The sequence below is a fragment of the Tachypleus tridentatus genome, chromosome 7, assembly GCF_004210375.1.
Source record: "Tachypleus tridentatus isolate NWPU-2018 chromosome 7, ASM421037v1, whole genome shotgun sequence".
In the NCBI taxonomy this organism is placed as follows: Eukaryota; Metazoa; Arthropoda; class Merostomata; order Xiphosura; family Limulidae; genus Tachypleus; species Tachypleus tridentatus.
In genome coordinates this window covers 176,159,251-176,176,445 of record NC_134831.1, presented here as the reverse complement: position 1 = coordinate 176,176,445, position 17,195 = coordinate 176,159,251, and the positions used below count along the sequence as shown (strand labels likewise).

General features: G+C 30.8%; 1 protein-coding gene and 1 long non-coding RNA gene across 13 annotated transcripts in view; one reads left to right on the top strand and one right to left on the bottom strand.

The window, feature by feature from the left end:
• Positions 1–5,868, bottom strand: part of LOC143257338 (uncharacterized) — a 52,222-nt gene extending 46,354 nt beyond the window's left edge. The window contains exons 1-2 of the long non-coding RNA XR_013031806.1: positions 5,748–5,868; positions 4,605–4,668 (exon numbers count right to left, since the gene is read on the bottom strand). This is a non-coding gene — a long non-coding RNA (uncharacterized LOC143257338). The remainder of the gene's footprint in view (positions 1–4,604; positions 4,669–5,747) is intronic.
• A 614-nt stretch (positions 5,869–6,482) lies between these two features.
• The window catches only part of LOC143257336 (uncharacterized), a 26,563-nt gene continuing 15,850 nt past the window's right edge, over positions 6,483–17,195 (top strand). For 4 of the 12 annotated variants that reach the window (XM_076515849.1, XM_076515846.1, XM_076515845.1 and 1 more), the window contains exons 1-6: positions 6,553–6,706; positions 8,369–8,469; positions 10,730–11,059; positions 11,884–12,080; positions 14,234–14,413; positions 16,770–16,809. In XM_076515849.1, coding sequence (XP_076371964.1) covers positions 11,898–12,080; positions 14,234–14,413; positions 16,770–16,809 — 403 coding nt within the window. In that variant the 5' untranslated portion in view covers positions 6,553–6,706; positions 8,369–8,469; positions 10,730–11,059; positions 11,884–11,897. Of the gene's footprint in view, positions 6,707–6,749; positions 6,969–8,368; positions 8,470–10,729; positions 11,060–11,883; positions 12,081–14,233; positions 14,414–16,769; positions 16,810–17,195 lie in introns of those variants that run through there. The other 8 variants (XM_076515850.1, XM_076515847.1, XM_076515842.1 and 5 more) reach the window with 5 other exon arrangements.

Genomic DNA, 17,195 nt, shown 5'->3' with positions numbered 1-17,195 from the left:
GCCTGATAGCGCCGATTTTTTGTAGGCCTAAAATAATCATTTTAAATTTATTGATAATAATTTCAAATTAATTTTCAAGAATTGTAGTAATTGCAAACGCTTATTCTAAATGGTAAAATAAATTCACACACTTCAGATGTTTTAATAGGTTCTTAATATCTTACTTTTTTATCGTTTTCCAGCGATTTAGGGTTAGTGTCAGGTTGAAGAACTTCATTGACAAATTCCAGAATTTGGTTTCCCATAGCATATTAAGCTCGTTGTATTCATGGTGAAAAACATTATTTCTTATTTATTCTCAGAATCAAAACCTAAATAAATTACAGAAACTCATCAAATACAAAGCCAAATCTTATCAACTAAAATATTTGTATTAACTAAGTATTGTTACCATTTTCGAATAAGAGGTTTAATTAACATTTATTGCTTGTTTGTTTGTTTTTCAAATTAAGCCCGACATGGCCAGGTAGGTTAGAGCGTGCGACTCCTACCGTGTTTCTCCGAAAATAAGACAGTGCTTATATTAATTTTCACTCCAAAATATGACACTAGGGCTTATTTTCGGGGGATGTCTTATTTTGATATATTAAAAAAATGAAGTTACAAAGTAAAATTATTAAACTAACCATTTAAAATAAACTATTATTAAGCTATTAAAATAACTGATTAATACTTAAACAAACTAATTAACTAACTACTAAACTAATTAATAAATTATTTTTTTTATTTCTTTCCTCTTCCTGCCACTCTTAACTAGGGCTTATTTTAAGGGTAAGCCTTATATTAAAACTATCCCCAAAAATCACACTAGGTCTTATTTTATGGGTAGGTCTTATTATCGGAGAAAACGGTATCTGCGGGTTCGCATCCCCATCGCACCAAACATGCTCGCCTTTTGAGCCGTGGAGGCTTTATAATGTGACGATCAATCCCGCTATGCGTTGGTAAAAGAGTACCATAAGAAGTAGCGGTAGATGGTGATGACTAGCTGCTCTAGTCTTACACTGCCAAATTAGGGACGGCTAGAGCAGATAGCCTTCGAGTAACTTTAAGCGAAATTCAAAAACAAACAAACTTTTATATGCAAAAACGGCTCGTTTGGGCTGAGAAAACACTTTACAAACAAACTTTTAAATTGCGTTGCCATCTATTGGAAAGTAGAAGAACTTTAATCTCAAAAATAGTACAAATATCTCTAAATTATTACAATTTTACATCAGAAATACGTTACCGAAGGGTTTACTTTGTAACGTTAATGAACAAAATATAAAAGTTAAGACGTGTGAATTGTAAATAACAAATATGGTAATCGTTTAAAATAATTAATTTCACAAAAGGGTACTCTAACCCTAAAAATAAGTTCTAAACAACAAATAATTCATCTATTAAAAAATTGCAACTGACTTTACGTAGCCTAATGGTTGGTACGTCAGATTGTGAATGTGAAATTTCACATATTTTATCTGTGGGCGCGTTAGAAGAGTAACAACTAAAACTCACTATTTGATGTGCCTAGCCCATGAATTAGCTTTGGGTGTTTTTATAGTTGCCTTTCTTTTAGACAATCAGTTCAACATTAGTGACATCTAATATAGACAGCTTTCCCTTAGTTTCTGCTCGAAAGTCCTAGACAACCTATCTTACTCTTATTAGCTTATTATAGTGTGTTACATTACACCATTTACAGCAAAGTTGTTCTATTTGTCCTTTAATCACTAGTTTATTTAATCAAAAACTGTTACAAAACATTTTTAAAAGTTCTGTAAGGGGTGCACAACACCATTTATTTGACCTTTTATTGTATTATTCCTTGTCGTTTTTTCTTATACTCCTATTCATCATATTTTTAAAAAAATATCCATAAAATCAAAGTACAGGTTGAAACTTTTCTCTTAAAATTGTATAGAGTATGCCTTGTTACAGCAATACTCTTCGGTCAAATTTTAGAAAACAAATTGCACGATTGCTTAATTAGCATATTCCATATTTGCAGCTCAATTGGTCATTGATTAGGCGGAGTGTATAGTCTAAATTTAAAGTTAAACTAATCTTTCAACGTATTTAATTGGACAGGGCTGGGTTATGCACATTTAGAATTAAACTGATCTAATCAGACAAGACTAGGTCATACACTTATGTAAAGGTTTCACCCGAACCCCTGACTTTTGTCTTTAAAAAATGTATTTACATAGTTATAGTTATACCGTTACATAGTGATATACTTATTAGTTATACTGTAACATAGTGATACACTTGTGCAATTACAGTTATACTGTCACACAGTGATACATTTGTGTAGTTACAGTTACACTGTTACACAGTGATACACTTGTGTAGTTACAGTTATACTGTTACATAGTGATACTATTATACAGTTATAGTTATACTGTTACATAGTGATATACTTATATAGTTATAGTTATACTGTTACATATTGATGTACTTATATAGTTATAGTTATACTATTACATAGTGATATACTTATATAGTTATAGTTATACTGTTACATAGTGATATACCTATATAGTTATACAGTTATATCTTATGTTGAACATCTTCTATATACTTTACGCTCTTCTTACGAAGCTTTAGTTTACTACATTATTATATTATATTATCATATTTTGACCTTTATCTCATGTCCTCGGACCCCGTAGGATGAGCATGCTGCTTGTACTTTGTACAATAAGTGTTGGTTTTTGATGTCACAAATCAGAACTCCCTCCCTCTCAAACATTCCAAGTAGACCTGTAAATAGCCAACTGTTGAAGAAAACTGGTCTCTGATTGAGTAGTGCTAGTGTACACTTCACTACAGGCTTTCTTGTAACATGCGCTGCGTTGGAGTTAATTAACTGAAATCATTCAATAATTAGAAAGAAGCAACTATGTCACACCTGCCTCAGGCTGGAAGGACGAACCTGATGAGACATTATTAATAATATATGTTCTGTTGAACTAAACAAAACCTTTTCAAACGAAACAAAGATAACTGCTCAAGGAAGTTTCTCTACGCATTTTATCCATTGTATATAAACAGTAAGAACAATAAACCTAGTGACACCGTTCACATTGAACCAAAGTTAATATTTTATATAAACAGTAACAACAATAAACCGAGTGGCACCGTTCACATTGAGACAAAGTCAATGTTTTATATAAACAATAACAACAATAAACCTAATGGCACCGTTCACATTGTACCAAAGTTAATATTTTATATAAACAATAACAACAATAAACTCAGTGGCACCGTTTACATTGAGACAAAGTTAATATTTTATATAAACAATAACAACAATAAACCCAGTGGCACCGTTTACATTGAGACAAAGTTAATATTTTATATAAACAGTAACAACAATAAACTTAGTGGCACCGTTCACATTGTACCAAAGTTAATATTTTATATAAACAGTAACAACAACAAACCTAGTGGCACCGTTTACATTGAGACAAAGTTAATATTTTATATAAACAGTAACAAGAATAAACCTAGTGACACCGTTCACATTGAACCAAAGTTAATATTTTATATAAACAATAACAACGATAAACCTAGTGACACCGTTCACATTGAGACAAAGTTAATATTTTATATAAACAGTAACAACAATAAACCTTGTGAGACCGTTCACATTGAGACAAAGTTAATATTTTATATAAATAATAACAAAAATAAATCTAGTGGCACCGTTCACATTGAACCAAATTTTATAAAAACAATAACAACAATAAACCTAGTGGCACCGTTCACAATGAACCAAAGTTAATATTTTATAAAAACAATAACAACAATAAACCTAGTGGCACGGTTTATATTGAATCAAAGTTAATATTTTTTATAAACAATAACAATCAACCTGGTAGACCCGGCATGGCTAGGTGGTTAAGGCACTCGACTCCTAATCCGAGGGTTGCGGGTTCGAATCATCGTCACACCAAACATGCTCGCCCTTTCAGCTATGGGGGCGTTATAATGTTACGGTCAATCCCACTTTCGTTGGTAAAAAGTAGTCCAAGAGTTGACGGTGGGTGGTGAAGACTAGCTACTTTCTCTCTGGTCTTACACTGCTAAATTAGGGACAGTTACACAAGAGATAGTAGAGGATGCTGCTTCCCACTTTGTCCATCAATTTTAAATTAGGGACTGCTAGCGAAGATAACCGTTATGTAGATGTACGAAACTCACCTAACGATTACAATTTTAAATAAGACTTGAGGCACGATAATTACTGATTAAAGAACTTATTTTAAATTCGTTACTTTGTTTTTAGTTTATTTATTTGAATTCCGTAAACAAAACATGGTGATAATCTTCGACATTTCTATGTTGGATTTTGTGTCACTAGATTTAACTAAAAAAAACAACAAAAACTATTGAAGTACACTTTTACTTTTGTATTGTAGTAATATTTACTGGCGGGAATTCTCTCTAATTACCTCTTGCAGATCTTTTTTAACTACTGATAATTTAGCAAAATATTAATTAAACCAAACTATCGAGGTAAATCTGAATTAAAAATCAATCCAGCACTAAATATGATTTTATATATTATACTGAACTTATTAGTTATAATGATTAAAATGCTTTCTTTGACTTACCAGTTGAATATCTTCGATGCATTTCCGGCCATAGTCCCTGTATCATCTTACAAGACTCTTTCAGCTAGATTAGGAGAATTATGCTACTTCTATATTCATATGCTGAGCCAATAATGTAAAATAATCTCTATAATAAAAATTGTATAATAAAAAAATATATACTGCAAGTTCTAACCATTGCTATAAATCACTGCAGTAATAAGATCATAAATGTATTTTGTTTTCAGCAACATCATGAATTTTATGTTATTTTAATGATTTACTTTTAGAATACGCATAAATTAATGTATCATAAGTTTTTCTAACTGCTTCTTGTTGGTTTAGCTTTTAGTGTTGAGGCTTATAACACAAAAAATCGTATTTCGGTACTTATAACGTGTGGGACAAAGATAGCCCATTGGGTAGCTATGCTCATAACACCAACAATATCCGCCCCAAAAACATTTTATGACAAATGATATTTGCCGGGTTATCATTTAACTTAGGATTTTTAACTTATGTTCCACCTAAGGGTCCATAAACCGGGACAAAAAATATTTATTTATTGATTTGTGTGTGTGTGTTTATGCGCATTTGTTTGTGGAGGGGGTCCATAACATTCGAATTAGATTCTCAAAATTTTTCGTAACTCGAAAAAGGTTAAGAAATAATGATTTAACTACATACTCGGTGAAAAGTACAGTTCACCAAGTACAGCAACAAAAATCACACTTTATCTAGATACAACATAATAACAAATTAATGTATTACAGAATCATACTATAAAGAGAGAAAAATATTTATAGTCTAGTTGAAATATAACTTAGTGGAATGTACTCAAATAAAATAATATACTAGAAATGTTATAAGGTGCTTATAATGATATTATTTTCATTTTAAATATTACAAACTGAAATTGTATGAATGCACGGAAAACAAAACCACGTTTCCAATTTATCAATAGAGGTTTACAGTTTGGGTTAGAAATAACACACCGAATGTAAACTTATTGCGTTTAAAATATTTTAAAATTGAATACCTCCAAGTGCATCATTTGCTAATTAACAACAAATGAAATAAATATATAAACAATCAATTATAAAGTCGGAAAGCGTTAACAAAAATGGCGGGAAAAGCACCCTTTTTCTTCTTTTTTTCCAGTACCTGACATGCTATAGTCCGATTCAGTATAAATTGAAGTCCACAGCAGAGAAGTAAAGCGAGGACAAAGATGTTTAGCAAGATGAAAATAATCTGACCTCATCTGACATCGTTCAGTTCTGCCCTGAAAGAGGAAACAGTTTTAATTTTGAATATTTGTATGCTAATATATACTATATATATATATATGTATAATTCTAACTTGATATTAAAATATTGCTGAAAAACTATTATACAATGTACATACATTTTTTCAGACGACTTTATTTCTTCACTTAGATAAGATCTAATTTAGAATAGTCATAATCAATTTTTATTTTGGCAGTGTATATATATAATATACTTTTGTCATTATATTAGCTTGTACTTGACAAAATTCTAAAAGGTGGACCTAAGATTTAAAAAACTTGTGGTAACTGTTATCAGAACATTATTTCTGTGATATATTGATATGCTTAAGCTCAAAGTAATTTGTGAATATTTATTGTATGTAAAACTGTATTACGTAATACGTTTAAAGTGTACGAGACCTGGAATACTCAAATTTTGTGAAACGTATTATACGTATTGTAAAAGACTTACCATAATAGTAATGACGATCAATAAACTTGCGCGGTAAAATGTAAAACCTTATGTCCGCAAATGAGCAATATTAATAAGATGCAACTTACAGTTTTTAAAAATAAGTATAACTAGCAAAATCAAATTGTACAAATTATAATAAATATGTTTATTTTTTATCTAATTAAGACTTACAGGTGGAGGTATCCAAAGTTAAGCTAATACCTACGCGCGTAGATCTTCTCTTAGTTTTACGAAAAAGGATTCCGCCTTCAAAGCATTTGACCTATTTCGTCACAGTATAGCTTGAGTAGAAGTAAGTGATAGGATGTGGTGTAATCACTTATTCTTTATGGGTTTTTTTTTTCACTAGCAATATAAAGACATTTGGTTCGATACAGGTGAGACAGCAATAATTTTAGTAAACTTTACGCGTATTTAAATAAGGTTTTATAAAAAGATCTCTCAACAACAGACGTGTGTTTTACACTAGTAGTACTATTAGTAATGACTAATATTTTAAAGCCTTGAAAAATTGAGGCTCGATTGACACGATTAACAACGGTTACTGCATCGTGTTTGTTTTCACAACTAGGCCTACGATACTTAGAAATCTGTATTAGCTTTAGTTTAAAGTTTAACTTGACCAGCTAATATCTATAGGTAAGTGACATTTAAAGTCTTAGACTATCGCAATTCTGTTGTTGGAAATGAAAGTCGCATTTACCCTTTGACCTTGGGCTTGGCTAAGCCTTTGCTGTTTTAGTTGCAACGATGCATTATAATCAGAATATAGGTTACAGTTGAAATTTTAACTTAATAGTTATTCTAAATAAAACTCAATTTTTCATCGCAAGTTCACAGATATTGCAATACTTGTGTATAGGCCTAATTGACAGTTATATCATGGGGGGGAAAAATGTAGTGAAAGTGAATATTGTAATTTTACTCTATCTGTTCATGTACTCTTTCTAAATTCAGTTAAAACTATATTTAGGTGAACCTGTTTAAACACAATAAAATTATGATTTCGTAAATATACACTATCAAGTTTGTTAAGCTTGCGTATTTATATAATACAAAACAATTTATCCTACATTGGGGTGTGTGTTGTCAGATTTTAGGCTTAAGAATGGCAGGGTTAATTTGTTCACTACTTGTAAGATTTAACATAGTAAACAAGGTACAAATTTGTAGTATATCATTGTCTGAAATAGTAATTAATATTAAACTTGATTACTAATAATTTTGTGCAGTATTTTTGGTGATTCTATAAAGTAATTCACCATGTGTAATGTAAGAAGTAGCTCTTTTAGTTTTTACTTATGTGGTTTGAAAATAGTTTGTTGCATTTAAGATGTATTTAATTACCAAATACTGGATTAATTTGAATATTTGTTATTTTAGTTATAAGTGTGGCTCACTAGCAGTGTCTTCATAAAGTTTGTTACAAAGATCTGTTATGGCATACCTGTCTTAAAACTGTTATGTCACTGTAAGAACAGACCCACTTTAATTATCACTATGGCTATTGGGAAGTATCAGCACATTCAGTGTGAGGAGTGCTCATTTATAATATTTGAGGTGGTTTGATTTAATACAAAAATTCTTTTGTAACACACATTCACAGAAGTTGTGAATAGCTAGCAGGATGAATTAGAGAATTTTATTGGGAGGGGTGAACGTGGTTGAATATAATATCCAATTCTTCAAATACAACTTGGGACAAATAATTAAAATCATCCTTTGTAATCTGAGCTTACATGTAACAAAATAAAACTCAGTCCACCAGATGGCCCAAACTACAAGACCATAAAACCCACTTTACAAGGTGAACTACTACAAGACTGTTTGTCATGAAAATATTAGTAATTATATTGAAATTACAACTGTTGAAAGCTTAAAACTGAAGAATTCTTGTTGAATGTGGTATAATATTCTGTACACTATTGTTGTGAAGTGGTCAGATTATATGTTAAATAGGTTGAGAATGTGCAACTATAAATGTACTATTACAACCTTTGTTGGTCAGTTACCCAAATGTGATTTTTAATTATTTACAGTCTTAGGTCCAGTGTTCTGTTGTCTGAGCCTATAAGAACATCATTATTTTTGTGGGTGTCATTTTTTTCTTCTCCTGGGTCACATTTTATCCCCTTTAACGGTAAGCGATTTAAATTACTATATTTTGTTGTGGTAATCTGTTTTTAGTCTTGTTTACCTTTTATTTACTGTAACATTTAATTAAACCAGTTTGTTATTGTCTGTCAGCAAACTGTACCAAAATGTGAGATCAAGTTTTTGCCAAGCTGCTTTTCTCAATAATGGTGTTTAAAAAAACATCATCCACTGACAAACAACTGAGTATTACTATGTAATGTCAGTATTTATGGACCATTGTGATTACATTTTGTATTGTTTAAGGATAGTTTTTTCCAATTTTTTTGTATATTGTGTGAACTGCTGTGATATTTATTGATCACAATGTTTTATGTGTGTGGTGATAGTTTATTATATAGGGTTAATAAACTTTATGTTGTTACTTGTGGAAAGCCATGGTGTCAAAAGACTTTGAAACAAGTACTATATACTACAGACAGTTTACTGTGGTATTATATGACTTGTGCTCATGGTTAAATTAATTACTTATACTGTACAGACTAAACTGATAAGAAGCAATGGTGTGTATATACAGTGGAAGTTCAGGCTTGATATTAAGTGTAAATCACACTGTTGATATATGTATCTAATTACAATTATGTTTGGTTCTGAAAGTTTCTAAAGTTGGTATTGAAAATGTTACACGTGAAGTAAATTATATTTAAATATTTTATTAATTGTGCAGAATTTTCAACTATGAATAAACAGTTACATAACACTTTCATTGTGGGTTGGGTGGAATATACCCAGTTTGTAACAATGGGTCGATGTAGCTTTGTACGAAATTCAAAACAGACCAAACACAAACGTCTAATTTGAACTAGTGCTGCCATCAACAGTGCCATGTGACACACAGATAGTAATCTTTAATTGCGTTTTTAGTATTTACTCTTAAATTAACTAATGTATAATTTTAAAAATGAGTGACAATGTACAATTTGATACCAGATTTATAAACAAATGCATAAAGTTGTTAAATGCAAGTCAACAGACTCGATGTAGCCTGTGACTGTAGGAAGGCCCTTGTCAGTAGTTACAGATGAATGAAATTTGTAGCAATTTCTTGATGCTAGACATTTAATAAATTGTATTTTTGGTAGAACATGTGCTGTCTGGATTAGATAAATACATTTCATTTTTATTTTTTAAATTTTCTGAAATTCAATTTGATGCCCAGAAGACACAATATTTAACATTTCTCTGCTTGTCTTACAGACTATAAGTTTTTCTACAAACCACTCTTGTTGACATGAGCACTTGCCCTGTTATGACAATTTAAATTAGTTGTCTGCATTGTGCACTTGTTAATGACTAAACAACTATTAACACCTCTCTCGAATTAGTTGTAAATGTTTTTCCCGTCTTAACAGAACTCTCAGGAACATTGAATTTGTAAACAGTTTTAGAAAATTATGTAACTTATTTGAAATTTAATTTAAAATAAAATGTTCAAACACTTGTTGCACATTTATTCTCTCTGAAGTATTAAAGTGTACTCTTTTGTTAGAACAACATAAACCATACATCTGGCTTTTAAATATGCTGAATAATACAGCAATTATTTAAAAATATTATATTGGAAGGTTTTGTAAAAGTTTAAGAACGTACACAAAGAATACAGTTGCTTTTTGTAAGCCTTATGTGTGTACATATAGATGGTTTCAGTATGTTTTTTTCCTTCCTGTACTTTATGTTTACACAATTGGTGGACAGACACCTGTTTTCCCAAATGGTATTGCTCACCCAATAGAGTGTTAAAATTTTGTAAGATGTATATGGTTGTGGTGTTTCAAGCCACAGTCTGATGCTGAGGGCAATTGAATTCATATTAAAAATAATTATTTCCAAAACTTGCAAAATTTTTCAATAGATTCACCTTTGTGGACAAACATTTAAATGATCAAATGATGAACCTCAGGATAGAGCTATGTAGAGGTGACTATAAAAAAAAACATTGATTCAGTAAAGTGAAGCCACATGGACAAGAATACAAGTTTTTCCAAATTAAATTGTGATGTTGTGAAACTATGCCACATCACTAGTATCAAAAAGATTTCCTGCCCAAAGTTAGTTTCATGTAAATATTTTATAAAATTAGTGTTTGTGCAGCATTAATTTTTCATGACAAAGAACTCCTTTGACATTTTTGTTTTCTTTTTAAATAAAGAAGGGTACATACATTAAGCATACAGGTTTCTAGTTTTGTAGACAACTTGAGCTCCAAGTTTACATATCTTTAATTCTTTTATTTTGTTTTTTAACAGGACTTTTAATTATGATTCACTGGCTAAGCTAGACTGCAGAGTTGTGAAGAAAATCATAAGCCAGTAAAATATATCTTTGGGACTGGGAATGGCTGCCTAGAAATTGGGCAGCTTTGGAGAGTAGCAGCTCCTCTCGGGGCAGTCTGTAGTCATGGTTCTATTCAAAGATAGTGGACCCTACTAGTCCACATTCAACAGCTGAAGTGGCCAGTGAGGACTTTGGTTTGGAGATTGTCACTAGAGTATTTTTTTTTGTATGTTGGAATATAACCAAGAACTGGAAGATTCAGCTTGTAGTGTGACTGGCATCTTGTTCCATGGAGTCAAGTGGTATTCATTTTGTTTACAAATTATAGATGTATTTAAAAATGAAAGTATTATATTGCAGATGTGCTTGTGACACCAGTGATCAATCTAAAAGTTTAGAGTAGGTAAAGTAATGGACCAAGTCTCTTGCAGTAACAATGTAAAGTATCTAAAAGTTGCTAACTTAAAGAAATAGTTCTTAAAGTTTCTGTTAAGAAAATAATTTTCAAAGTTTCCTGTTTTGTAAGGTTTGATATTGGCAGCTCATTTTGATGGTTGTTGGTCAGTTGTAATGTGTAATCCTTCATTATTTAAATCTTCTTTACTGTTAATGTCATATAAAATAAATTGAACTTTGACTTTTCAGTAAGGATTTTGTATTTTAATGCCATGTCAGACTTTCAAACATTCCTTCTGGACCTCAAAGTTTGCAGGTTTGGTTTCTGATGCTGGTTTGTAGTTATTAAAATTTGTGCAGTTAAGATTAAATCCATTTCTGTTTTTATGTGTAACAAATATATGTATTATTATTGTGAATAAATATGAACATCTAAGATCTTTAGAGTTTTTAGTATTTGTGTGTAATTTACCACAAACATTTCCTGAAGCAGTGCTGTAAAATGAATAGTTGCTAACCCTAACATCAAGTATATAATACCATGTTGAGTGGCACTTTTGACATTTGCACTTTGATTGCCACATATGCATATAGGGTTAATAAATGAAGTTAAGGTTAGCATATTATGCTTACTACTTATTTTATTTTTCAAATATTCTTTAACTTTTTTTTCATTTGTGGAATCTTTTATTTAATAAAACTATAAGCTACCCTAACATCTGTTTTCTAGCAACCAGTTATTAAATGAAACATCCTTGGCCAGTATCCAGTGATAGTCCAGCTTCAGTACAGAACTGGCTGGAGAGTAAAGGTATTGATGGTAATTACACTAGCTGTATCCTTGGCTTCATTCAAGTATACACTTATAAGTTGGGTGGCCCTGAATGTCAAAACAATACCTTGAAATACCAGCAGAACTTGGAACAAGTAAGCTAATATTTATTATTTAAGAGGCAAGTTAGCAGTGTAGTTCATAAGTAAATATATGTTTATTACTATATAAATATATATACACAGTAAAACTTTCTAAAGATAATCACGTGTTCACTTTCTGTACAGTATTGTGTTCTTTTCATGTTGTATTGGTTAATGCTAAGAAATGTAATTGCAGAACATAAGATATTATGAATAGAAATAATGCTGTTTTCCAGTGTGTGAAAAGTTTAAACTTCTCTATGCAATGACAGAATCATCCAAACTAATCTGGAAAAGCCAAAACAGAATTATTGAAAGAAGTGTGATGCTGGAACATCAACATTTCAAACAAAACTTTTCTTAACACTTTCATCCTATAAGAAGTATAGAATACAATTTTACAGTGTCAGCTGTTTGCTGAATTAAACCTCTTTCTCTGTGAACTCTGAGTAGGGTATGTGAGGGTGACAAAACTGATGTTGGAGTGTATGTTAATTCACAGACTGAATTATTTTGGACATTTGATTTTGAGTGACGTGCCAACATCATTATCAACTAGATTGTGCTTTTAGTATTTTTATGGAAATATTGTGAAAATACAAACTTTCTGCTCAACTGAGCTAGTTTACTTTGTATAATAACCTTTCATAGTTGCACAACCTTGCTGTCAAAGTGTGTCAATCAGCTTAACATTAAACATGGTTTATAATTCAAATTTTTGTGTTTGAGTTTAATTTCCAAAGTTTAAAAGAAAATACTTAATGTGTGTGCATCTTCACTCTGGTTTTTCCCTTCTTGAATTTTCTAACATCAAGTATAGGTTACTGAGGTTTACAGGCTATTAGGAGCACAGATTAAACAACTACAAGCAAGAGTATAGAACTTAAACATTGTCATAATTTTTAGAAACATCAATAAGTTTGCACAAAACTTGACCGAGATAACCCATTTTTTCATGTGTTGTGTTGTGTTTACATGTCTGACATACTTGTAACCAGTATAAAGAACATGTAATGTGAATTATAGAACTGGTTTATTTTTAATCATAAAAATAGTTGATAGGAATTCATTAGCAAATGTTTATTAGATTTCCTTCACTGCTTGAGCATTGATAAACTTTTCTAAGCTGTGTATATCTTAAACTGAGCTAATTTGTTTTGATATATGCCATTCTAGGACTTGATATTTTTTGTTCTAAAATGCATATTTGAAAGTTGTGAAATATTACATATAGAACCAAATGTGTAATATTCATTAATGGTTATTGAGTGAGTGAAAAAATTGTTGCTCACATACATATGGTACAAGTGGAAACATTTTATGGATGTTTGGTGTGATTTACAGTTTTTCAATGAGACTTGTGGTTTCAAGAACCATGATACTAAAAGAGGACAGATACAGAAATTTTGAAATTGTGAAGATAATTCATTTGAAAACCTTACAAAAAATGATGCATTTAAGGAACAAAAAGTTTTTTTCATTTCATTTATTGTACGTTGGCTTTGGTGTATTTAATGTTAGGTAAAGAAATACAGTTTTAACAATATATACAATAAAAGCCCTTCGATGTTGATTTACAGGGCTCTAGAGGTTAAACAAATGAAATATTAAAACTAATATGAAGATAACTATTTCTATTCTTAATACGAGCCATCTGTTATTAAGACTGACTCAGTGAAAACTATTCAAATTAAAAATTTTAGTTGAAATATTTTAAAAATCACTTTTACCAAATTTCATGAAGATATGTTCAATAAACTCAGTTAGTTTGTGTAGTTTCACATGCATTGAAGGTGGATCAAATTAATTTACTACACATGGAAGAGTGGGTGTAGTTGATAAGTTTATTTGGAAAGGTAAAGGTCAATCTTGAAGTAGGTTGTTTTCGAAACCACACAAAATACAGAAACCACTGACCTCCATTGCAGTATGTTAAAATTTTACTGTAAAATAGTGCTGACCTCTAATCAACATATATTTGTTAATTTTCAATTATAACAAGTTGGTAATGATTATTCCTATAGACAGTGTGAGAGAGAGAGAGAGAGAGACAAAGGTCAGTGTGGTAGCTTTCTCTTTTTATAATTTAAATGTGATTAATTTTGTGCTGTAGTTGTGTTAAAGGATTTGAATACTGGAGTTTTACATCTTTGTTACCCCCTTAGATTGGAACAGAGAATCAGTATATACTATCAACAAGCAAAACTAGTCATAAAAGGTTGAAGTGCTGTGACAGAGGGCTTAGTAAAAACAATACTGCTTTCTGCACCAGCAATTCCTCAGTCAAAACTGAAGACAGGAAGAAATGTGTTGCAGTAGAATATGTAAAGCCTGCATGTGAACAGGTGGGTGTTAAATCTAAGAAACATAAGTCTCTCACCCCTCTCTTCTTCAACAAGTGCTAGAAAGAGCTTTCCAAGAGAGAGCTGTGCATGTGGGTCTGCCAGAACTGGTAACAGAATACTGGAGGAACAAGAAGGCCCTCTACTTTCAAATAGTAGTTTCACAAGGGATTCCACTAACTGTAATGAAAGTTCTGTTTGTACTTGTCCTGGTTAGTTACCAGTTTAAGACGTATGAAAGAATTAAGAATATATGTCTAAAGGGAAGCTTCTCATACTATTTCAGTTTTACATGTCCGAGGAATCAATAAGTATGACCACCTACTCCTTATACTTGTTGTAATCCATGATTAGCTACAGCTTGCTAATCTTCTTTTTGTTGATTCTTTCAGTCTAGTATTATGCATTATAGAAAGAGCATAAACATATATTTATCAGTCCACATCAGTCATTGAGCTGGTGTTGATAAACTGACTCTCCTGTTTTAAACCTATCTTTAACGTGCCTGGGAAGTAATCTCTGTCCTTCCTGCGAGTGCTACAAGGCATAGTTTCCAAATGAAAGCAACTTGTCAGAGCTTTTAACACTTTAAGGGAGCAATATTTGTTTTCCTGTTGTTATTGTGCAAATCTGAATCTGTTCACAAATTTTGGTGATTAAAAAAAAAAGTTAAAATTGATAGGTGACTTACACCTGTTAGCTTGACCAGAACAGGCTATTCTTAGATGAAATCTCCAAACTGTTTAGGTTGATCATCTTTGAGGGCCTCCCATTTACACTGCATTATATACCAGAGGTTTTTGTCATGTTTTCTTGCCTCTGGCCATTTTGGAGCTGGTATAGTGTTGGTCAGAGGAGAAGCAGTAGTGACATTCTTGTTCTGCTTTGTGACATGACAGGTCTTGATCCTGTAAGAGTGTCAGTTGTCTATAATGCTTGAATGTTTACACCATTTAACAAAAACACGTATGGCATTACAAAAATTTACATCAGATTTGTGATCAGGCAATTAACCGTAGTATTGAAAAATGGATTATTCTTCAAAGAAAAGTGAATGTTGTTTTTCTCTGTAGTTGGGTATTAATTACTGTTCTTGGAACTTAATAAGAATTCAGTCATTTGTGTAGTAAATTCTAGGTATAATTAGAACGTAATTTCTTTGTTCATAAAATTATAAATGTTTCTAACATTGCACTGTATTACCAGCTATACACTCCATGTACATGTGAGATGTGTATATATTCCTAAATATAAAATATAATTATCTAAATATTCATAGAAAGTAAGATAAAAAATCTCTGCAAAATTGTGAAGCATATTACTTGATTATATGAAAAGTGTGTATCTTATGCTACATACTGTATGTTTTGAAGTCACTTTACTATGGAAAAAAATTCAGTTTCCACATCAAAAAGAAAAATATATTTTAATTACACGATGTAATGTGAAAGTGATTTACATTACAGCTGTAACTCTAGTATAAATAAATCTAAATCTTGATTCATACGTTGTTTTATTCAGCCCTTATGTAAATAAAAATGTGCAAATTTGCCCGTTTTTACATGTAAACTAGGTTAATTTCTAAATTTCATTATCCAGATTACAAAAGCAAAGTTTGAAGGGAATAATGACCATTTTCTGTACTTTTACAACATAAGCAATTAAGAAATAACACATACCATCCAGGAACACAATTTGTGTTACATAGTGTTATTCTTATCATGAATATTTAACTAATATACACAAAGTAACATTTTGAGTTTTAGATAGATCTAGCGACATAAATAGTTTCTCAAGTTTATACATAATTGTTTCTCCATGTTCCATGTACTTTTGAAATATGTGTGTATAATACCTAAATATAAGATTATAATACGATAATTGAAGGAATATTGATTAAATATTATTCATCATAAGCAACACAATCCAACTTTTTGTGAAAAACGTGCTATTTATTTCTTGCATAAAAATATGTTACCTTATTTGTAGATTTCATAAGTAGATTGTGTCATGGGGTTAAAGAGCAAAAAATACAAGGTTTGTATCATGAATCTTATGACATTTGTTAAAAAAATTAAACATGAATTTGCTCTTTGTAATTTTAAAAATATTCTTCAGTCACATGGTGTATTTTGTGTTCCCTAAATTTAAAATACTTAAATGAGTTTATTTTTGAAGTTATTTGAACTATCAACTTGTACAATGTGTTTAACCTTTAGATTCTGTAGTGATTTCAAAATAATTGTGGAGTATTCTGTATATACATGTTTTGTACAAAGACTTGACTTTTACTATACTTTTATATTTTTCACTTTTTTTTTTTTGTTGCAACGTGTGTGATTTTTGTGTTCTGTTTTAGAAATCAAGCATAGAACCTCTGGGAGTCAATGAATCTGCAGGTGAGAATCTAACTATCTTTGTATCGGGTGATTATTTGCTTTTCACTAACTGTGGTAATGTTTTGTATTAGACTCATAACATTTGGTGATTTAAACATTTATTTTTATATTTTTGGGTTATTAACCCTCCTGCCAAGGATATCCTTTTGTTCTCATTTGAGGTTTTATTAAGTTTCATTCAAAATTGATTTGTGATACTATCTTACCGTGGTATACCAATAAATATAGCCAATTATTTGTTTTTTAATTGTGTATACCTTTCCATGGTTTTATAAGGCAGTATTACAAAAATCGTGGATTTCTCCTAGTATGAGAATTGTTGCATTTCCTCTTAATTTCTTTACTACCCCATCAAAGAAGTACTAAATTTAACATAAATTACTAAT